The sequence below is a fragment of the Capra hircus genome, chromosome 26 (genome assembly GCF_001704415.2).
Source record: "Capra hircus breed San Clemente chromosome 26, ASM170441v1, whole genome shotgun sequence".
In the NCBI taxonomy this organism is placed as follows: domain Eukaryota; kingdom Metazoa; phylum Chordata; class Mammalia; order Artiodactyla; family Bovidae; genus Capra; species Capra hircus.
Genome location: NC_030833.1, coordinates 35,589,276 through 35,613,782, shown reverse-complemented (window position 1 = coordinate 35,613,782; position 24,507 = coordinate 35,589,276). Strand labels below are relative to the sequence as shown.

The following is a 24,507-nucleotide window of genomic DNA, read 5'->3' as shown; positions in this document are numbered from 1 at the left end:
CACAGACATCAAGACAGTATGGTACTGGCACAAAGACAGAAATATAGATGAATGGAACAAAATAGAAAGTCCAGAGATAAATCTATGCACCTATGGACACTTTATGTTTGACAAAGGAGGTAAGAATATACAATGGAGAAAAGACAATCTCTTTAACAAGTGGTGCTGGGCAAACTGGTCAACCACTTGTAAAAGAATGAAACTAGAACACTTTCTAACACCATACACAAAAATAAACTCAAAATGGATTAAAGATCTAAACGTAAGACCAGAAACTATAAAACTCCTAGAGGAGAACATAGGCAAAACACTCTCCAACATAAATCACAGCAGGGTCCTCTATGACCCACCTCCCAGAATATTGGAAATAAAAGCAAAAATAAACAAATGGGACCTAATTAAATTTAAAAGCTTCCACACAACAAAGGAAACTATAAGCAGGGTGAAAAGACAGCCTTCAGAATGGGAGAAAATAATAGCAAATGAAGCAACTGACAAAGAATTAATCTCAAAAATATACAAGCAACTCATGCAGCTCAATTCCAGAAAAATAAACGACCGAATCAAAAAATAGGCCAAAGAACTAAATAGACATTTCTCCAAAGAAGACATACAGATGGCTAACAAACACATGAGAAGATGCTCAACATCACTTATTATCAGAGAAATGCAAATCCAGACCACAGTGAGGTACCATTTCACGCCAGTCAAAATGGCTGCGATCCAAAAGTCTACAAGCAATAAATGCTGAAGAGGGTGTGGAGAAAAGGGAACCCTCTTACACTGTTGGTGGGAATGCAAACTAGTATAGCCACTATGGAGAACAGTGTGGAGATTTCCTTAAAAAACTGGAAATAGAACTGCCATACAACCCAGAAATCCCACTGCTGGGCATATACACCGAGGAAACCAGAATTGAAAGAGACACATGTACCGCAGTGTTCATCGCAGCACTGTTTATAATAATAGCCAGGTTCCATCAGCAGACAAATGGATAAGAAAGCTGTGGTACATACACGCAATGGAGTATTACCCAGCCATTAAAAAGAATACATTTGAATCAGTTCTAATGAGGTGGATGAAACTGGAGCCTATTATACCGAGTGAAGTAAGTCAGGAAAAAAAAACCAGCAATACAGTATACTAATGCATATATATGGAATTCAGAAAGATGGTAACGATAACCCTGTATGTAAGACAGCAAAAGAGACACAAATGTATAGAGCAGTCTTTTGGACTCTGTGGGAGAGGACGAGGGTGGGATGATATGGGAGAATGGCATTGAAACATGTATATTATCATATGTGAAACGAATTGCCAGTCCAGGTTCTATGCATGATACAGGAAGCTCAGGGCTGGTGCACTGGGATGACCCAGAGGGATGGGATGGGGAGGGAAGTGGGAGGAGGATTCAGGATAGGGAATTCATGTACACCCGTGGCAGATTCATGTCGATGTATGGCAAGACCAATACAATATTGTAAAGTAATTAGCCTCCAATTAAAATAAATACATTTATATTTTAAAAAAAGAAAAAAAATTTCTTCTTTCCAAACCATGAGTAGTAAATACATTAAAAAAAAAAAGATTAATTGAAGCAAAATATGTTCTTGGTATTTGGGGCAGTATTATATAATTTTTGATATTTGGGCAAGAAATACTTTCTGCTGTTTTGCATTGAAATTTACTATTTTTATGTAAAATTTAATGTATTTGTAATGGTTAGTTAGCAAGTAGAAACAATTAAAATTTGAGAGATGAAAAAAATTTTCAATTTCTTTTGTTCTTGAAGTTTTAATGAGATCTTGTATATGAAAGCACAGAGTAATAGTCTCAAAAAGTGATTGGGCAGTTGAAGTAAAAACGTAGGGATTGAGATTTTTGTATGTAGGCCTTCTGGCGAAATCTGTGAAGTTTGGTAGCTTTGAATAGCTTGTTAGCCTTATCATAATATAATAATAGAGATATCATATCACAGCAATATCATAATAGAAAAAACAATTTTAAGAAAAGAAAAGCAAGAACCAGCATTTGTATTTGTTAAGGATGTATATGGTGTCAGGAGCTTAATGTAAATCACCTTATTTAATCTTGAGCTTTCTGGATGGCTCAGCAGGTAAAGAATCCACCTGCAATGCAGGAGACTCAGGAGATTTAGATTTGACCCCTGGGTGGGGAAGATTCCCTGGAGGAGAGCATGGCAACCCGCTGTAGTAGTCTTGCCAGGAAAATCCCATGGACAGAGGAGCCTGGCTGGCTGTAGTCCATGGGGTCGCAAAGAGTCAGACACAACTGAATTGTCGGAGCACACACATACAACCCCATGAGTAGGTGTTACTTTCCTCCAGTTTACCCGCAAAGACAGCCTAGTTCCAGAGTGATCAAGTACCTTTCTTGAAGTCTCACAGGTAGTAAGTGGCAGAGCTGGAATTTGAATCTAGGTGTGACTGACTTTAAGAAAATCATGTTTCTGCTATTCCACCGTGATACTCCTTTAGCAGAAGCATCTTTTCCAGCCTGTTAACATTCATTCTATATTGTAGCTATTTGGATGACCACTGCAGTATTTTGCCTTTCTGGTTGTGTAATGAATTGTTTTGATAGAATCAAGTACTTCAGTTTACCATGTTTTTGATACCTACCACATAAGAGAAATCTGACGATATAGTAAGATTTTTATCTTTATTTTTCAGTAAAAATAGATGTGGATAAATTTCCTTCTTATTATTTATGAATTTTTATTCTTGTTTTTCCCCAGAACTTTATGAAATCTTCCTCTCAAGGGCAAAGGAACGGTGGAAAAGTTTCAGTGAAACAAGTTCAGAGAATGATGTAGAAGGTGGGCTATTTTTGTTGTTGTAAATAGAAATTTCTCAAAATCCAGGTGCTGAGATATGTGTGTAATTTTTTACAATATGCCAGGAACTGCAATAATTCTTTACATACATTATCTCCTTTAATGTTAATAACCCTTTAAATAGATGTTATTATATTGAATGATATAAGAGGAAACTGAGGCTCAGAATAGTTAACTTGGAACAGCAAAGCTGTGATGTAAACCCAGATTGTTGGACTCCAGAGTCCAGTTTTTAATCACAACAGTAAAAGTAATGGGGTGTAGTATTTTTAGGCCACCTCTTACTTAAAAGATAGATGATCTTCACAGCTTGCTTGTGACCTCCCCTAAAGAGGAAGCATGCTCTTCTCTCTTATACTGTTGGATTATCACTTCAATTCAGTCAGTAACTGAGCGAGGTTGGGCAGGATTGCAGCTTTAGATAGGCTTAGTTCATCTTGGGTTTCAAATTTGTTGATGGAAGGAACCACAGGCTCGGTGCTTTAATCAGACATTCTCCCAAGGGCCATGTGCCCTTGGATTTCATTGTCTTTCCAGCCTGGCCTTCTGCACTATACTGGAACCCAGCAAAAGTCCCACAGAGGAAAACCAGATGTACTTTCAGGCTCCTCTAAATCAGTCTTATTGGGCCATGAAAAGCTCTTCTGCATTCTTTCCTCAAGCAGAGTACCTTCGTCTCCGGCAGGCTCAGTCCTGAGCCCATTCCCACACTTGGCAGATGCCCCTAGGAATTAAAGTGGCCACTGGTATCCACTTACCTGGGAAAGGAAAGGCAAGGCTCTTCTCTTTTTGAGATTTAAACCCTTTAGAACTCTCGGTGCTCACCATTCTCTTATGCCTTTTTTTTTCTTTTCTTTTCTGGCCACACCACGTGGCTTGTGGGATTTTAGTTCCTTGACCAGAGACAGAACCCAGGTCCTCAGCAATGAGAGGGCAGAATCCTAACCACTGGATCACCAGGGAATTTCCTCTTATGCCTTTTTTAAAACATAAGGTATTCGAAATCTGTTTTTTCCTAGTTGTTATTGCAGGAGTAGTAGTCTTTCCCCTACATTTTATAAAACCTAGAAACAGAAATCTTTTACCATAAAACTTTGTGATAAATGTATAGATTCTTTCTTCATATTCAGTTCAGTTCAGTCGCTCAGTCATGTCTGACTCTGCGACCCCATGAACCGCAGCACGCCAGGCCTCCCTGTCCATCACCTTTCCCAGAGTCCACCCAAACCCATGTCCATTGAGTCAGTGATGCCATCCAACCATCTCATCCTCTGTCGTCCCCTTCTCCTTCTGTCTTCAATCTCTCCCAGCATCAGGGTCTTTTCAAATGAGTCAGCTCTTCGCATCAGGTGGCCAAACTATTGGAGTTTCAGCTTGAACGTCAGTCCTTCCGATGAACACCCAGGACTGATCTCCTTTAGGATGGACTGGTTGGATCTCCTTGCAGTCCAAGGGACTCTCAAGAGTCTTCAACAACACAGTTCAAAAGCATCAATTCTTTGGTGCTCAGCTTTCTTCACAGTCCAACTCTCACATCCATACATGACCACTGGAAAAAACCATAGCCTTGACTAGACGGACCTTTGTTGGCAAAGTAATGTCTCTGCTTTTTAATATGCTGTCTAGGTTGGTCATAAGTTTCCTTCCAAGGAGTAAGCATCTTTTAATTTCATGGCTGCAGTCACCATCTGCAGTGATTTTGGAGCCCCCAAAAATAAAGTCTGACACTGTTTCCACTGTTTCCCCATCTATTTCCCATGAAGTGATGGGACCGGATGCCATGATCTTCGTTTTCTGAATGTTGAGCTTTAAGCCAACTTTTTCACTCTCCTCTTTCACTTTCATCAAAAGGCTCTTTAGTTCTTCTTCACTTTCTGCCATAAGGGTGGTGTCATCTGCATATCTGAGGTTATTGATATTTTTCCCGGCAGTCTTGATTCCAGCTTGTGCTTCTTCCAGCCCAGTGTTTCTCATGATGTACTCTGCATATTAAATTAGTAGGGTGACAATATACAGCCTTGACGTACTCCTTTACCTATCTGGAACAAGTCTGTTGGTCCATGTCCAGTTGTAACTGTTGCTTCCTGACCTCCATACAGGTTTAAGGTTATAAGTTACAGGAAAGCTGTGATGTTTCTTTAAAGTTATTGATTATTCAGCTTTTAACTTTCCTTAAGTAACATACATGCTGTGTGTGATCATTCTGTGTTTACGAGACTGAACTTGGTATAACAAGTATCTACCTGGCAAATGCAGGTGTATCTGTTGCTGATCGAGAGGCCAGTCTAGAATTAATTAAGTTGGACATATCCCGTACATTTCCATCGCTCTACATCTTTCAGAAGGTAAGGGTATCTCAACTAGCTTGTAGCAACTATTTTTTTTTAATCCAAAGGAACAAATTCTCTAAATGCATAGCTATTATTTTTTAAAAGCATAACTATAAAAATTGGAGGCCTTTATATAAAAAAGGCAAAACTAGTAGGAAAATAGTAAAGGCATTTCTGTTATTTTATTCCACTGATTGAATGTGTTGCAGTTAGAATAGCACACAAAGGTACTTGATGAATCTTCCCTGAAGTGAATTTCTATTCTGTAAAATATCTGAATTTGAACATTTTTGCCTAGTAAATTGGTAAACTGTAAGGAAGTTTGCTCCAAAACTTTTTTTCAGAATTATTATTGAAATAGGAAGGTTTGTTTTTGGTGCATAAATTATTATGAAATTGCTTACATTTTATGAGGAGAGTAATGATTACATTTTATATGTATATATGACAAGTCTTTATTCATGGAATTCTCTACGTTGGCAAAGTGAGATTGAAAGTTTTACCATTAAGATTAAAATTTGTTATTATTAATAAACTTAATTTTGTATCTTCATGGTTTTCTTTTGTTGAAATTGTATTATATCAAATGAAAGAATCTGTGTTCATTATAAATTTATTGTGCCAACTTTAGATATCTTTAAAATTGCATACAACTCTATAGTTTGTATCCATCCATCAAGTAAGTTTATTTGACTATTTTGGTTTTCCACAATTAAATATTTTTTATCCATACTTTAGAACATATCTTTGCAGAATGATTAAGTATACTGACCAAAACTAGTCATTTAGGAAATATAAAGTTAATCTGTTTTTTGAGAATTAACTTAGAAACAATTATTTGTAGAGTTTGACATTTCATTTTTCTCTTCTCTAAGGGTGGCCCATATCATGATGTCTTACATAGTATATTAGGGGCATATACATGTTACCGACCAGATGTTGGTTATGTAAGTATTTGTTTCAATCTGTCTTTCGAATATAAACAGTCTCTCTGTCTTATCTCATAGTACCTTATGTTGTATTAGCTCTCAAATGTCTGTATCTCTGTGGTTTTTTTCTTGGTCCTGTCAGCTTACTCTGAGAGGAATTTTCCCTTTCCTGCCAGAGGCCTGTGAGACTGATTGCCAGCTTTCTTGGAGAGCAGCTAGGGATTTGACCATTCAATTTGTAAACTTTTATTTATTATCCAACCTGTGTTGCCTTCTCCCCTTTTCCCTAACTCTCCTTTTCCTGAGTGTCTCTTTAGAGATAAACCTCTTATGTTCATCTGGGTTGAGGAAAAGGTAGGTACCTGTACATACAGAGTAGAGGAAGGGATTTTCTCCTTTTACAAATTTTTAACGAATCCAATTTTAGTCCTTCTTTTCAGTTTTAGAGGTGCCTGATAACTTCAGTTCTTGAGCCTTCCAGAATTTGTGGCTGAATTGGCTTGCTGCTGACTGGCTTTCTCCTCAGCACATATTTTAGTCTCAATATTCCTTGTATAGTTAACATTTCCAAAATACTATTGACATCTTTTATCTACTGTCTCTATTATTTTCCATTTTCTTTTTTGTTCTTCTAGGTTAATACTTATCTTTTTATTTATTGCTATCTTAGTTGGATTTGGAAGGGAAGGGGACAAAGAAAAATGTGTGTTCAACTTGTCATGTTTTACTGGAAATCATAAAACCTTCATTTTCTTGCCTTTGTCTTAAAATAGAAAAATTTTAGAGATTTCACAATACGGTGGCTGTCTGATACAACTTACCCTGTTTTGTTGCATGTTCATTTTTACATTTGTTTATTCATCCATTCACTCAACAAATATTTACTGTGTGCTTATGGCTATATGCCAGGCTTTGTTCTAGGCATTTTATTCAGCTCTGTGAACAAAATAAAGATTCCTTTTTGTCTCTTATAATTTAGATGGAGACAGACAATAAACAACAACAAATAAGTAAATGACATGTTATATTAAAAGGTGATGTTATAGAAAAAGCATGACATGGGTTGGGGAGAAAGTAAAGTTTGGTCATGGGGTAGGTTGTAGTATTAAAGCTGTCCTTATGAAGAAAGTAAAATTTAAGCAGAGAATCTCTTTTGCTCATGTGTTCTATAATAGAATCATAAAAACATTACATAACCCCTTCATATTTTTAAGTTGACATTCATTTAAATTTTTTCATTGTAAGTTTCATCATAAAGGATTTAATTTTTAGCACTTATTAAATATTGACATTTTAAAATAAAACTTTTATTTTAATACTGTATGTGCTCAGTTGCTCAGTCATGTCTGACTCTTTGTGATCCCATGGTCTATAGCCTGCCAGGCTCCTCTGTCCCTGGAATTTTTCAGGCAGGCATTCTGGAGTGAGTTGCCATTTCCTACTCCAGGGTATCTTCCCGACTCAGAGATTGAACCTGTGCGTCTTGCATCTCTTGCATTAATTTCTCTTCCCTTTGAAGGTCCAAGGGATGTCCTTCATAGCAGCAGTTCTCATTCTCAACTTGGAAGAAGCAGATGCCTTCATTGCATTTGCAAATCTCCTGAATAAGCCATGCCAGTTAGCCTTTTTTCGTGTGGATCACAGCATGGTATGGACATTTAGAATGAATTGTGTTTTTCTTTGTCAGTTTCTATAGGCTGATTACCCTCACAGAGTAAAATACAGTAATTAGAAGACCAAGGTGATCTAAAATAAGCCTTTCATTGAATTACAGTTTTATGAATGCTTGATGAAAAGACTCAGAAAGAGGTGCTAAGCAAGATTTTCTATTAACTTATGAGTAAGGATTTAATTTCTCAATTTCTTGAGTATACTCTTAAATAATTTTGTTGAAATTTCTATCTTTAGATGTTGAAATATTTTGCAACGTTTGAAGTATTTTTTGAAGAAAATCTCTCCAAACTATTTCTTCATTTCAAATCTTATAGTCTTACACCAGACATATACTTGATAGACTGGTAAGTTATAGAATATAGTAATTAAAAGGAAACAGAGTAAAACTTTTTGCCTAAAGTAAATCTGATGCACAGGATCATACATATAAGAAAAACTTTTCTCTTATGTATAAAGAAACCCTCACATTTTTGTTGGGAGGCATTTGATTAAGAGTGTGAACTCTGGGTTGAAATCAGAATCCCTGTTTGTATTTCAATTTCCAAACTATAAAATGGGAGTAATAATGTCTCTATCTTGAGTTGTAGTAAGTGTTTTGCATGGATTATCTCACTCAATGCCAGGTACATACTAAGCTCTGAGAAAGAATTAGGTGCTATTCCTTTAATATTCTTAACATACAAGGGTTTATGATAGTTATGATGGGTTTTCTTTACTGAGAGCTTTTTTTTTTCCAAGGCCTTATCCAGTTTTCTGACCAAATATTGATGCCTTATTTAGGTGCTAATGCCTTTTTTTAACTTTACAATTCTAGCTCTTCTATTCTAACTTGGAAGGTTTGCCTAGGACTCTGCTGAATAGTAGCAGTAGGTTATTTAGAGGGGGGTGAATTGTGCCCAAGAGACAGAGCAGTTGATCTTAAGATAGATTGTTAAGAGTACATATGAAATATTTAAATCTTAAATCCTAATCATTAAAAATCAGTGGGTTTCATATAAGTGATAATAAGTTTTAATATAGATAATGGCATTGATCAACTATCTTTATGGTTGTTTGAGGTTTCTTCTACTTAGACTTTTAAAAAAAGACTAAGTTATTTTTCAGTGTATTCTCCTGTTCCCATTAGGAACATTAGAGTTCCTTTGGGTAGGACCTAAGATCATGGGGAGAAGGGTTTTATATTACGGGACCTGAAGGACCAAGATCAAATACTAAATCTGTAAAGAAGGTGGGTAAAACTGCTCAATTGTCCGTCTTAAGAACTGTGAACATGAGGCAAAACAGGATCACAACTGATAAAGGGAACAGGATGAAATTAATACCAAGTGAGTACTGTATACTAGAAACTTCCTCGGCACTACTAATACCCTTTCACATTTTGAACAGTGAGTTAGTATTCTCTGTACTACCAAGAGTATGCTTTAGGTTTTCTGGAGGGTTTTGTTTTTTTTTTTTTGGCTGGGCCTTACACCTTTTGGAATGTTAGTTCCCTAACTAGGGATAGAACCCAAACCTTCTGCAGTGGAAACCAGACTCCTAACCACTGGACTGCCAGGGAATTCCCTCTGCTTTCTGTTATGCAATTAAATATGTGTTTATAATTTAAGAAGTAGACATGGATTTTTGTTTCACTCCATTGAGCTTGTAACATACAAAGCCCAGAACCAATGGTGCAAGAAAAAAGAGGAATAAGTAAGTAGCAGTGCTAATGAGGATTTATTTCATTTTTTGGTGGGAGAGCCTTTAGTTGCCTTGCTCACGTTTCATCAGCAGTATCTCTGATAGTCTGTGTAAAAAATGTGTACCTTCTTTGCCAAGGTAACATCAAGAGAAGTTCTCTAGCATCTTCTCTCCCTACTTCCTCAACCACAGTCCTACTCCAAAGTACTACTGAATAAAGACATGATCAATCATTATCAGAAAGGATGGGAAAAACCTTTAGCGATTCTGTTGGAGGGTACACATGTTCCAAAAGAAGTAGTAAGTAAAGTTTGGTGAATGGAAAACAAAAAAGTAGGTGTTTGAGAAGAGGGAAAAAAGGAGAGAAGTCAGGCTTTATGGTTTTGTATTTAGGTTAATATAAGGTACTTGTCCTCATACAGTAATAAGAAGTAACTTTTACAGAGCATTTCTTATGTGCCATTCACTATTCTAAACACTTTACATTTAGGTAATTTTATTATCTTTGTTTACTAATGAGCAGACTGAGGCACAGCAAGGTTAAGTATCTTACTCAGGGTACATAATCAATAAATTGCAAATCTAGGATTCAGACTCAAGTACGCTGGTTTCAGAGTCCATACCCTTAACCATGAGGTTATTCTGCCATTGTAGTTTGTATTAGGCTGTATCACTGCATAAGATTGTAAATTCACATACTTCTGTTATTTATTACTTAATTTTCCACTACTCAAGTTGAGGGAAGGAGCCATATCTTATTTGCCTTTTCAGCCCTAATTTAGCACTTCTTTTTATATAGAGATGCTTAATGAGTGAATGAATAAATGAATGAAAAATTTCAATGACTTTTCCCCCCCTAATTTTAGGATCTTCACACTATATAGCAAATCACTACCACTTGATCTGGCCTGTCGAGTATGGGATGTATTTTGCAGAGATGGGGAGGAATTTTTATTTAGGACTGGATTAGGAATCCTCCGATTATATGAAGATATTCTTCTACAGATGGACTTTATTCACATAGCACAGTTTCTAACTAAACTGCCGGAAGATATCACATCGGAAAAACTGTTCAGCTGTATTGCAGCCATTCAGATGCAGAATAGTACCAAAAAATGGACTCAGGTAGAGTGACATTTTCCTACTTCTAACAGATGTATTAAAAGTTTTTTTTTAATTAAAAAAAAAGTTAAGCATGTAAGAGTTAAAGATTTTAAAATTAAAAAAAATAATAATAAATTAAAAAAAAAAAGTTAAGTATTCCTCAAATGTTAGTGCTTAAGTTTAAGAAAGAGCTTTAAAAATAATTTTTGACTTTGAAAAAAATATTGCTTCTCTTTCACCTCTCCAGACCTATGGCTTTATTTTTTATGTAAGTCCAGTAATATTTTGAGTTTAGTGAAGTGCAGCCTACAATAGTCATGTATTTGCCAGGGTAATTATATAAGCACCTTGGTAGTTCATATAGACAACAATTGTATTAACTACCTGAATGTGTACTAAGGGTTTGCAATAAAAAGAATGTAATGTATGATTCTGACTTTCTAGATGCTTAATCTTGTTAGGGAAGCAAATATATTGATAGTCTAAAGTTATATGACATAAAAAATAGTGTTAACACTTGCTTCATGAATGATTGACAGTAGGCATAAGTTCACACTTTCATTGCTTATGAAAATGAAAATATAAGAATATTGGTCCAGTCAATGTATGGCAAAAACCACTACAATATTATAAAGTAATTAGCCTCCAATTAAATAAATTAATTAAAAAAATAAATATTGGGAAAATGCAAAAAAAAACCACCAAAAAACGAATATTGGTCCAGGAAATGTTTTGTTACCTAATAGTAATTTTATAATATTGGCAAGTGATGAAAACTGGAATCTAACTGTATATCATAAAATTGGGTTGAAACAAACAAGAGGATTTGAGAATGACACTCTTTCAGAGAGCAAAGTTATGTATGCTAAAGCTTTTTCATGTTAATAAACTATAGATTTTAAAATCTCTTTAATCTGCATGGTTGTTGTTTTTAGCATTAATGTTTACTTTATATAATTTCCAGGTCTTTGCATCTGTGATGAAGGATATTAAAGAAGGAGACAAGAATAATAGTCCAGCTCTGAAAAGCTAACCTTCAAAATTAACAAAATAATTGCAATATAACAAATGTTTTTTGATAAAAGTTTTTGTTTCCTATGTAACAAAGCATGGTAGAAAATGCTGAAGAAAGCTAAAAGAATCAAGACATGGAAAACTACTGATTTTGAATTCCATGAGGCTGAAGTAAATGAGTAACCCATTGACAGTATTAATTTAAAAAGTATTTTATAGGGAGAGCCATTTTACAAAGGAGAAAATTGAAATGGCTAGTTCATACTCCATAATATGGAGTGAATAGTTTAATGCAATAAATTTTTTAATAGCTTTGGATATAGTTCAAAATTTTTACATCTTTTCTTTTTTTAACTATTAGCATAAAGGCACTTTGGAGGTCAGAACAGGCTAAATACTGCTTTAAATTCTAAAATACTATTTGAAGTAAATGCCTTAGTACAGATATTATCTCCAGTTCCAAACATCTGAAGATATTATAGACCAATAATAAGCAACTTTGATTGTAAAGTGTTTATGTCACTGATGTTGTTTATATTCACTCCCAGGTCGGGGCAAATTTGGGTTATTTGGGAACTGGAAATATTGGTAGGAGATTGTTTAGCACTTATGTAAGTGTTTTCCACAGTATCATGTCTGTTTATGAAAGGAAATTGTTTCTTTTTCTCAAGGAATTTCTGTCACTCAGAGGAATTTAGCTTTTCTGTTTCTAGTCTAAGAAATTGTTCATCTAGTAATTTAAGAAAGCTAACTGGTAGAAGAAAATTTCTTTGCACTTTAATGGACTGAAGACTTTTTGGAGGGAGTAAGTCCATAAACATAAATGAGGTTTTTCACTGGTAAGAGTAAAAAGTAATGAATTCTGAGAGTTCTTAAATAGCATGCTACTTGGCAAGACTTTGTTAGTTAAAATTCTTTCACTGTCTGTAGAAACAAAATTTGTTAATTCCAGTTTGAATTTTGAAACAACATGTAGCCAAGTCCATGACTTGTAAAACCCTGTGTATAATTTTCTAATCAATGGAAATGAGAGTAAAAGAAAGATAAAATTTAATTTTTTTCTAATGAGTTTAACTTTGATGATATAGTGGATAAAGGAATGATTAATTATTGGTAACCTGACATTAAATTTATTATGATGTTTGATTCTTGAGCTTAAAATAAATCACTTTATTATTATTGGTATCTATATAACATGGTATTTGGTTAATAATTAGACTTATAGTGTGCTTTTATGTTGCACTTTGGTTTGAAACAACACTTAAGCACACTATTTCTGTTAGCGGTATATAGTCTTCAAACTAACAAGTCTGGGAACCTTGTTAGTGTAGTGACTGCCTCTTTAGGAATATGGGACCAGATGGTACCCATGTATTTTTACCCCATGGGTCATTCTAGCCTAGGGACCACTAATGGAGCCCTCAGAAGTTAACTCCTGTCATAGGAGCTTTCTTAGTGGAAACTAGTAGTGTAATAAAATATTGAGGGAGTACTCAGGGTCTTAATAGGTTTTAGAATGACATATTAACTCTGGTAACTACTTCCTTGGTATTGGTGGCCCTGATAGAGGGAATGAAACCCCTGGCAGTAATCTCATTGAGGTTGTACTACCTGCCAAAATTTAATCTTACTTTTGTGTATTTGTTTCCTAAGTTGGGCCTACGTTACTGTATTTCTTTTTCTCATTTTATTATTGTACAGTTTCTTTACCTTTCAAGTATAAATGTGTATATAAAATGTAAATACAAGGAATTTACTAAAATCCACTATTAACAATTACTGTGTAAATAAAACTTACAAGCAGAGTAATTACTTGAAATGAGTCTTCATTATTTGGGGGATATTTAACTACATGTGGAGATAAAAAGGGAATAAACTCTTCTGCCAGATTTCTCTTCCTGAGGATGACTGGGCCTTTTGGCTTTTGAGATTGACAGTACTGGTAGTGAGAAAGTTGTTCCTTAAACCTCTTATACAGGCATTATAGAGTTACTTGTTATACACATGGTCAGTGTATGGCAGTTTTTTGGCTAAAGTATATTTTCAGTTAAAAAATAACTTGCCTGGGAGAGAGGTGGAAGAGAGGGAGTTTAAAAGGGAGGGGACATATGTATACCTGTGGCTGATTTATGTTGATGATGGCAGAACCCATCACAATATTGTAAAGTAATCATCTTCCAATTAAAAATAAAACTAAAAAAAATGACTTTCCTAAAAACCTCAAGATAATGTGAAATTGAATATGATGTTTTGTCTGTCTAATCAATATTTCTCACTCATTGTCCTTTTAGCCCTGGTCTGCACTGTATTGTTTAAACTCCAGTAACTAGCATAGCTTTCTAAAGTCAGAACACATAGTTTTTGCTGATTTCTTTTGCAGTGATGACCTTCATATGATGTTATTGATTTGAGTATACACACACACACACATATATATAAGCAGTGTGTGTGTATATACATATACTTTAATTGAGGTATAGTTGATATACAGTGTTGTGTTAGTTTCTGGCGTACAACAAAGTGATTCAATTCAATTATATATATATTCTTGCTTTCTGTTGAAGAACTAAGAAGGATTGAGGAAAATTTCTTCCCCTCTGACACTACCCAGGAAAACTAACTCACCAAAATGACTGAAACCCTCACCTTAAATACTGTCTTCAGCAGAAAACCAAAGATGTTAGGAGAATGGTTTGAGACTTCAAAGGGGAAGCAATTCACATGGAGATGAAAAGCAAATGTTTGGTAAACAGATGTTTGCTGGGCCTTGCAGAATACTGAGTGGATTCTGATCTCTTTCGGCCCTGCAGAGTTTTCCCCACCTCACCTAGTCTATATTCTTAGTTCTATTACAGAATAGACCCTCTATCAAAATTCTTTTTGGCAGATAAGGGGGCAGTAACAAGAAAAACTTACTGAGTCTTCTGTTTCTTAAAAATAAATTAGCCTAATTTAACCTTCACACCAAAAAGACACATTTTGGGGTGACAAATTTTGCTTTCCTACAGTGCTGGTGGCTCAGCTGTAAAAGAATTCACTGCGGTGCAGGGGCCGCAGGAGACATGGGTTTGATCCCTGGGTCAGGAAGATTCCCTGGAGGAGGGCATGGCAACCCACTTCAATATTCCTGCTTGGAGAAGCCTGGCAGGCTGCAGTGCATAGGGTAGCAAAGTCAGACACAACCTACTGAACATGTATGCAGGCACAGTGGTAAAACCATTTATTTGGACTTCACTGTTTCACAGCATGTGAAAGTCGCCCAGTCATATACGACTCTTTGTGACCCCATGGACTATAGAGCCCATGGAATTCTCCAGGCCAGAATACTGGAGTGGGTACCTTTCCCTTCTCCAGGGTATCTCCCCAACCCAGGGATCGAATCCAGGTCTCTCGCATTGCAGGCAGATTCTTTACCAGCTGAGCCACCAGGGATGCCCAAGAATACAGGAGTGGGTAGCCTATCCGTTCTCCTGTGGATCTTCCCAACCGAGGAATCGAACCGGGGTCTCCTGCATTGCAGGTGGATTCTTTACCAACTGAGCTATCAGGGAAGCTATCACAGCATGCAAAGATGAAAATTATATCATGTTTTTAAACAATTAAAAACTTTCTTTTTTTAATTTCAGGGAAATTAGCCCCTTCAGAGGGAGAAGAAAGCCTTGCTCTTTAAAAAAACTGTTTGCTAGAAATGCAAATCAAAACTGCAATGAGGTATGAATGGCCATTATCAAAAAGTCTACAAATAATAAATCTGGAGAGGATATGGGTAAAGGGTACCCTCTTACACTGTTGGTGAGAATGTAAACTAGTACAGCCATTACAGAGAACAGTATAGAGATCCCTTGAAAAACTAAAAATAGAGTTACCATGTGATCCAGCAACCCCACTCCTGGGCATATATTCAGAAATGATGAAAACTCAAATTTGAAAAGATATATGCACTTCAGTGTTCATAGCAACACTGTTTAGGCAAGACATGGAAGTAACCTAAGTGTCCGTCGACAGATGAATGGATAAAGAGAATGTGTTATGCACACACACACACACACACACACACACACACCAGCTATGAAGATGAATGGATAAAGAGAATATGTTATCCATGTACACACACACACACCAGCTACGAAGATGAATGGATAAAGAGAATGTGTTATGCATGCACACACACACACACACACACACACACACACACACCCAGCTATGAAAAAGAATGAATGCTATTAGCAGTGTTGACTTAAAAAAAATGCACCACTTGAGAATTGTGAGTTAAGTTCTGTTTGGGGCAAAATGAGGACTGCAGCCTGCGAGACAGCACCTTAGCAGATAGCTCTGAGAAACTGCTTCAAAGAGGCAGGAGGGGAAAGGTCAGTATACATATGATTTTTGGTGAAGAGAATATATGCAGTCAAGCACATAGTTTTCCAGAAGTTTTCTACAATCTCATGAAGGCTTTCCTATTCAAAAGGAACAGTCATCACCATGAAGGATTTTAATGTTTTTTTCTAGATATGAAGAGAATTGGGCTCCTAAACTCAGCTCTTAGAATATCTATCTGAAGACCTGTCCTGCCAATTTTTCCCTGAGTACAGAGTGCATTTCTATTCTCCACTCTGAGCTCCTTCAATGGATGTTGAAAGTCAGCAGCTACAGCAGCACATGATTTCATCCTTTGTAGAGGTAGATGGCAAGCACCCATGGAAAGTGCCAATTTGTAGTTGACAGCATGAAGATGGATGGACCTAGAGATTATCCTAAGTGAAGTAGGTCAGAAGACAAATACATGATACCACTTATATGTGGAATCTAAAAAGTGATGCAAATGAACTTACAAAAAAAACAGAATCAGACATAGAAAGCAAACTTAAGGTTACCAAAGGGGGAAGAGGAGTGAGATTAACAGATAAACACTACTATATATAAAATAGAAAACCCACACAATTTCATGGCTGCAGTCACCGTTGGCAGTGATTTTGGAGCCCCCCAAAATTGGTCACTGCTTCCACTTTTTCCCCATCTATTTCCCATGAAATGATGGGACTGAATGCCATGATCTTAGTTCTTTGAATGCTGAGTTTTAAGCCTGATTTTTCTCTCTTTCACCTTCATCAAGAGGCTCTTTAGTTCCTCTTCACTTTCTGCCATTAGAGTGGTACCACCTGAGGTTGTTGATATTTCTCCCAACAATCTTAATTCCAGCTTGTGATTCATCCAGCTGGGCATTTTGCATGATATACTCTGCATAGAAGTTAAATAAGCAGTGTGCCAATATACAGCCTTGTTGTACTCCTTTCCCAATTTTGAACCAGTCCATTGTTCCATGTAAGGTTCTAACTGTTGCTTCTTGACCTGCATGCAAGTTTCTTAGGAGACAGGTAAGAAAATGAAGATCATGGCATCTGGTCCCATCACTTCATGGGAAATAGATGGGGAAACAGTGGAAACAGTGTCAGACTTTATTTTTTTGGGCTCCAAAACCACAGCAGATGGTGACTGCAGCCATGAAATTAAAAGATGCTTACTCCTTGGAAGAAAAGTCATGACCAACCTAGATAGCATATTGAAAAGCAGAGACATTACTTTGCCGACTAAGGTCCGTCTAGTCAAGGCTATGGTTTTTCCAGTGGTCATGTATGGATGTGAGAGTTGGACTGTGAAGGAAACTGAGCGCTGAAGAATTGATGCTTTTGAACTGTGGTGTTGGAGAAGACTTGAGAGTCCCTTGGACGGCAAGGAGATCCAACCAGTCCATTCTGAAGGAGATCAGCCCTGGGTGTTCTTTGGAAGGAATGATGCTAAAGCTGAAACTCCAGTACTTTGGCCACCTCATGCGAAGAGTTGACTCACTGGAAAAGACTCTGATGCTGGGAGGGATTGGGGGCAGGAGCAGAAGGGGACGACAGAGGATGAGATGGCTGGATGGCATCACTGACTTGATGGACTTGAGTCTGAGTGAACTCCAGGAGTTGGTGATGGACAGGGAGGCCTGGCGTGCTGCGATTCATGGGGTTGCAGAGTCGGACACAACTGAGCGACTGAACTGAACTGAAGGTGGTCTGGTATTTCCATCTCTTTAAGAATTTTCCACAGTGTTTTGTGATCCACACAAAGGCTTTAGCATAGTCAATGAAGCATAAGATGTTTTTCTGGAATTCCCTTGCTTTCTCTATGATCCACTGAATGCTGGCAATTTGATCTGTTTCCTCTACCTTTTCTAAACCCAGCTTGTACATCTGGAAGTTTGCAGCACAGTGACAAATGTGTCAGGAGATATACTAGTGCAAACAGTGTGGGACCAGAAATTAGATGAGACTTCTGTCTTTTTGAGAATCAGATGAAATTGTTTGAATTCCATCCTATTTGTGTTTGGATAAATCGTCCCCATTTGATCTCTGAGGAATTAGAAGGGAAGTTATTGGCCTTGAGCTGATCATCGAAGCTTGCAGAGCAGAGACTACAAGGAACAAGTAGGGAAGAGTTACAGATGAAGGAAAGTTTTGGGTAGGTTGGCCACAATTGAGTTCAAAAGAGAGAACAAGAAAGGATTCTCAGCACATTAGGGGAAAACCCTGTAAAAAGTAGTGTTTCAAAAGTCAGGAAAAGAAATTTTGGAATTGATTTTAGGTTAAAAATCTTAGTAATGTGAGACTGACTGATAGCTATTGTCCTTGGTTAGAAAGAGGAAGGATTTAAGAGTAATTATTAATGGAGGTTATAATTTATCTTACTGCAATCTGAATTGGCTTTCAAAAGACCTGGGTTTGGCTACTATTTGATCACAAAATGACTGTAGGCTTCTGGCTAAGTTAATTTATCCTGTCAGCATGTTTTCTCACCTATAATGTAGGAATAAAAACAATCTTCTCTGCTAATCTCAGTGTTACAAAGGTTGCTGAAGATGGTTATAGTGCATTGTAGACCCTTAAGTTTTGTAGAATTACAATTAGTAAAGCAGTTGGGAGTCTGCCGTCTATGGGGTCGCACAGAGTCGGACACGACTGAAGCGGCTCAGCAGCAGCAGCAGCAGCAGCAGCAGCAGCAGCAGCAGCAGCAGCAGCAGCGTAGCGTGGGAGTCAGAAATGGAGGAAACAGAGGGTTACATGGCAGGTATACCGTAAATTCTGAGGCTGGGGCGGGGGTGGCACAAGAACTTGTTAAAAGGGACTGCAGGCAAGAAAGTGTGGGACTGAAGACTGAAGTGAAAACCAGGGGCCAGAAGAGCCCAGCTCCTCCCTTCAGGCACTTTCTCTAATTACTGAATCTCTACTGAATTCCTGAATGTTATGTCTTTTCTACTGGCCACTCCGCTAGGTTTATCACTGCATTAATATCTCCCTTATCCTGAAAGAACGTTTTAAAAAGAACTCCACCATCATACAATCTCTCCTATTCCAGCCACAAAAGAGCCCTCTTTTGGGTCACTTCGGGGAATTTTCATTCAAAATGTTAACTGCAGATAGTGGCCAAAGTTGGCAATATGTATTTCTCACATCTTCACCTGGATACTCGGTACCTCTTTCTACCGAAAGGATCTTCCGCGGGCGGGGTTTAAATCACATCAGCCAGTGTGTGAAGGTGCCTTTCAAACTGTTCAGAGTGTTGCTTAAGCCTACATAGTGAGGCATTATGATTAGTTACTTAAGGAAACAGGGCCATTCGCTAGGCAAACTTGCCCAGCATCACAGAGCTAAAGGCTGACTTCTGCAGCAGAATCCATCCACCCCAAGCCCGAGGTCCCCCATATAACGCTTACCGTCGCCGAAGTGGATTCTGACGAAAACCAAACTCCGCCAAATCTCGCGCCTCTGGGACTCGGGGGCGGGGTGGGGAGCACGAAGCATCGCGAGATGACGGCGTTTTCCCGCGAAGGAGAAGCGCGCGTTTTTCTCTGCCTGGGCGCTTGGCCGGGAGACTGGGACCGGGGAGCGGCGAGTGAGGATTTAGCGTGCGGCATTGCGGGCACTGTGAGGAGGGCACCCCGTTCCGGAGTGTGTGTCCAGCCATGCCGGCGCAACGCCCCGCGAACCGCGGCGGTGAGTGAGGAGAACTTGCCTCCCAACGCGGGCTGCGGCGTCCGGGGCGGGGGTGGGGGAGCGGCATGGAGACTGCAGCCCAACTTTTGCCGGGAGAGCCGACCCCGGGCAGAGATTGAGGAGGAAAAGAGGTTTCCCCTTTCTGTGGAGAGTGGGTAGGGGACCCCCGAAATTGCGTGTATTTGCATAGTACAGGAGATTTTACACAGGAGACCTGCGTTTTCCTGAACATCCCCAGTTGGGTCCGGGCTACTACTAGTTGACATAGTGAAAACCTAGGAGGTCTCTGAGAGGTGATGCTGGCGTCCCCCCGGATCTTCAACTTTTGCGTCAAATGCATCTGGGAAGGCGACAAGGGTTGTTTAACAAGGACGTCGAGTAAAATTGGTCATTTTTTTAAAACTGCAATTTAAAAGCCCTGTCCCCCCCTGCCTCCCCTTCCAGGGCCCCTAGCTCCAGATGTGGTTGAACAGCCGGACACTGCCGTGATTACCCCAGCCATGCTAGAGGAGGAAGAACAGCTTGAGGCTGCTGGGCTAGAGAGAGAGCGGAAGATGCTAGAAAAGGTAATTTAGGCATCAAGTTCATCGTTGTTAAGTAGTAACCTGATGCGTCCTCGGGGGTGTGGTTTGTGTGCATAAGTTTACTAGTCTTTTTTTTTTTTTTTTAATCAACTTTTAAACGGGCTTCCTTTACCGATGCTACTTTTGGGAAAGCTTTGCACGAGCTTGGAATGATGCTTCTATCAGTTATAGTCTTGTTCTGGAAAGTGTCTTCGTCTCTCTTAAGTTAGCATTTGAAATTACTTGTTCAGCCATAATAATTATTCTTCCAAAATCGGTAATGAATTTTTTCAGTGTTCTTTTTCCACCTAAGTAATCAACTTGCTTTTACTTTCTTTTCCATTGTACATTTTCAATGACATTGCCCTTGAGCTTTTCTTGTTTTGAAGACTACTAAAAGCAGTTTTTAACCTCTTGAAAAGCTTCAGTTTTTAAATATATTTAACTCCAGTACTGTCCCACCCCATTGCTTACCTGCCAACGCTTAATGTGCTCCCTACTAAGTGATTTCTTGTAAAAATTTATTTAGCCCTCCCAGTATTACGATTATATCGATGCTTTTAATATCTTCAGTTAAATATAATGAAACTGAGGCAACTGGGGGTCGTGTCACACACTAGTGAACTCGAATTTGACTGCTTCCAGAGTTTTTTTTAACATACCTCTCTAAGGACGTTAATACTGAATTAACTAATTAATTAATTAACCCTGTAATTATAAAACTACTTAAATTGGGGAGTAATGTACTCCAAAGGCAAGTAATACTTTAGTTGGTTCCCTCCTATTTTATGTCAGTGGGTGGCTCAGACGGTAAAGCGTCTGCCCGCAATGCGGGAGACCTGGGTTCGATCCCTGGGTCGGGAAGATCCCCTGGAGAAGGAAATGGCAACCCACTCCAGTACTCTTGCCTGGAAAATTCCATGGACAGAGGAGCCTTGTAAACTACAGTCCACGGGGTCGCAAAGAGTTGGGCACGACTGAGCGACATCACTTCCAATGATTCTTTTGTTAGCCTTGTTAACACCTCATGATCATTTACTGTCAGTTACTGTTCTAAACGCTGTACATGTATTTTACTCATTGAATTCTCAACTATTCTATCATGTAGATACTATTAACTCATTATTACTATTATTAAACTTAGTAGTTTAATTATTAGTATATTTTATTAAAATATTCTATAAAGTAGGTTCTATTTTCATTCTGTGTTAGATGAGGAAACTGAGGCACCTAGAGGTTGCCTGGGGTCCCACAGCTAGTAAATGGCAGAGCAAAGATGGTAATGTAGGCCCTGTGGTTTCAGAATTCACACTTTTTAACCATGTTGCTATACTTTCACTCCAGTAAATTCTAGTTCCGTTGTTACTGATCGTCTGTAGTTGACCATAATTGGTTAAGGTAATAAGTTTATAAATTTTAATAGAATTGGGAGGTCAACCATAAACCACTTTTACTCATTCTGTGAATTCCCATAGTACTCTGTTACACAGTATTATCATTACTTACTTTCTCACTTTGTTTCTTGAGGGCACATCACATTGGTTTTTTTTTTTTTTTTTGTAGACTCTGTACTTGGCAGATAGTAGGCAGGTAATAGGATAATAAATGTCTGTTGAATTTCTAACTAATGTAAAAGAATATTTTATAATATATTATATAACATATGACTATATAAATAAAATATACTTTGTGGCCATTGTAACAAGGTGAATTGTAAAGGATGAATCCTGGAGCACAGTCCAGAGTAGAATCAACTTCAGAGATGGTAAGAACGATAAACCCTTAATTTTGAGTCGTGTAGTTCAGTTTTATGGAGAAGGCGATGGCACCCCACTCGAGTACTCTTGCCTGGAAAATCCCATGGACAGAGGAGCCTGGTAGGCTGCTGTCCATGGGGTAGCGAAGAGTCAGGCACGACTGAGCGACTTCCCTTTCACTTTTCACTTTCATGCATTGGAGAAGGAAATGGCGACCCACTCCAGTGTCCTTGCCTGGAGAATCCCAGGGACGGGGGAGCCTGGCAGGCTGCCGTCTATGGGGTCACACAGAGTCGGACACGACTGAAGTGACTTAGCAGCGGTAACAGCAGCAGTTCAGTTTTATAATCCATGAAGATTGTTGGATAAGGAAATGCTATTCGAAGAAAGATAGGTATAATAAGGATACATTTCAAAAATGCTTTAATAGGGACTTAACCTGGTGGTCCAGTGATTAAGACTCACACTTTCAATGTAGAGGGCGTGGGTTCAATCCCAAATTGGGAACTAAATTTCCACAGGCGCTGCAGTGCGGCCAAAAATTTTTTAAAAATAAAAAACAGTTTTAAAAAGATTTGTCAAAATTTATAGAACCATAAATATTTGCTGATTAAACTGGGAGTTAATTACTCCTTTTAGTGAAATTTTTAAGCTTTTGAACACTTTGTCATTTTAAGATTTTTTTGGAATTGTTAACACTTGAGGGATAGGTATGGTACAAGTAGCTTTTCTTTAGCAGTTACGCATCATACAACTTAAACTAGCAATTTTAAAATTCATTTTTCAGATTTTCCATGAATAAAGCTCTTTTCAATCCCGTTGGTACAAGGGTGAAAGACTGTGGTTCATTGTTATTACATGTCTTTTTATTAACAGGTATTGAAAGAATTTTTTACCTTTTGTCCTTGACATAAATTATTCTTACCTCAGTGACTATCCAGAAAATTCCAGTTAGTCTCTTATAGGTCTTTGGAGCTAAAAAAAATTCAGCATACAAAAGTAATGATTCCTTTTAGGAGAATACAGTATTTATGGGCATATATTTAGAAGTACTTAAGAGAGGAAGAACTAGCTTAAGTTTTTAATGAGAAGCATTTGCTTTGGTTTAGGAGATTGGAAGGTTTGTGAGGAGCCTGGAGAATGATTTTGACATTCATTTGCTACAGTTATTTTCTTTGACTTTACACCTGCATTTCCTTTTGAAAGAAGTCATTGTTAGTCTAGAAGTCTTTAGAGTAGCCTTAATGTCTGTGTAGTGGGGGGCAGGGAAAGGTAAGAGTTGTGAGGGTTCTTGGAAAGGTAAAAGGAAAACAGCTCATATTGTGTAGACTGAAATAGAACCCCCTCTGCAAAAAGAAAAAAAAAAATTCTGGGCTTGGGGAGGCGATGGGATAGACAGTGAAGAATTTATGCTCATGGTATCCATTAGCATACTCTTTTACCCATTAAGAGAAACTTACCACCAGGCACTCGATACTTTCCACAGATGAAGTTATGATTTACTTCAGTATGACAAATAACAAAATTAAGAAAGAGGAATGATAGATGAGAAGATTTACTACAAAATTATTTTTGAACTATGGAAGACTGGGTTTAAAGGTTAACCATTGGCATAGTCTATTATAAATTATTTTTCCATGATAGCATGTTAAAGGTTTAATTACTTTAAAAATGTATGCTAATTTATTCTGAATAAGACTTAAAGGAGCAGATAAATTAAGCACAAAGGATATTAACTAAAATATGAAAATAAAGTTAAATATAGTTATTTTTATAAAAGTCAAGTAATTTCATTTCATTTATATCCATTGCATTCAGTGACTGACTGTTGGAATCATAGTAGTATATTGGTAATAGTAAAAGAAAAACCATCTTAAAATAACTGAAAATTTAGTTTTATGAGATACTTCAGATTATTTGCATGGAGAACTTTATGGATGATTTTTAAAGAATTTTAATTTTCTTGTAATCCACGTATATTACTTTCATTAGATTTATTCTTTGATGTCTTATTGTCACTGCTTTTGTAATAGAAAATAAATAATTTGTTTTGAAAGAAAATTAGATGATGTAACATCTGAGAAATACAAGCCAGTGTCTGGTTTATAAGGTCAAGCCTTAACCACTGAATTAAATTTATTTCACACACACACACACACACACACATATGCAGGTCAAGCCTTAACCACTGAATTAAATTTATTACACACACACACGCAGGAGTGGGATTGCTGGTTAGTGAGATTTGCCCACCACTGAATTAAATTTATTACACACACACACACAGACACACACGCGCGCGCGCGCAGGAGTGGGATTGCTGGTTAGTGAGATTTGCCCATGATTTCAGCCCACTTAATGCTTTTGAGTTCAGATTACAGTATTTAGTTGGCCGCTTATAAACTGGATTTGGCCTCTTCCTGTTTATGTAAATAAGGTTTTATTGGAACACAACTTTGGTTTATGTATTTATTGTCTGTAACTGTTCAAAGGCAGATTTAAGTATTTGCAGTACAAACCATATGCTCAAATATTTAAATATTTGCCCTTTTACCAAAAAAAGTTT

At 37.6% G+C, this 24,507-nt stretch overlaps 2 protein-coding genes across 3 annotated transcripts in view; both read left to right on the top strand.

Moving 5' to 3' along the window:
* The window catches only part of TBC1D12 (TBC1 domain family member 12), a 95,638-nt gene extending 82,245 nt beyond the window's left edge, over positions 1-13,393 (top strand). For both annotated transcript variants that reach the window (XM_018041553.1, XM_018041554.1), the window contains 7 exons: positions 2,759-2,839; positions 5,114-5,202; positions 6,063-6,134; positions 7,636-7,764; positions 8,025-8,134; positions 10,337-10,595; positions 11,539-13,393. In XM_018041553.1, coding sequence (XP_017897042.1) covers positions 2,759-2,839; positions 5,114-5,202; positions 6,063-6,134; positions 7,636-7,764; positions 8,025-8,134; positions 10,337-10,595; positions 11,539-11,607 — 809 coding nt within the window. In that variant the 3' untranslated portion in view covers positions 11,608-13,393. The remainder of the gene's footprint in view (positions 1-2,758; positions 2,840-5,113; positions 5,203-6,062; positions 6,135-7,635; positions 7,765-8,024; positions 8,135-10,336; positions 10,596-11,538) is intronic.
* The window catches only part of HELLS (helicase, lymphoid-specific), a 36,518-nt gene continuing 31,457 nt past the window's right edge, over positions 19,447-24,507 (top strand). The window contains exons 1-2 of the mRNA XM_005698236.2: positions 19,447-19,621; positions 20,066-20,187. Coding sequence (XP_005698293.1) covers positions 19,591-19,621; positions 20,066-20,187 — 153 coding nt within the window. The 5' untranslated portion in view covers positions 19,447-19,590. The remainder of the gene's footprint in view (positions 19,622-20,065; positions 20,188-24,507) is intronic.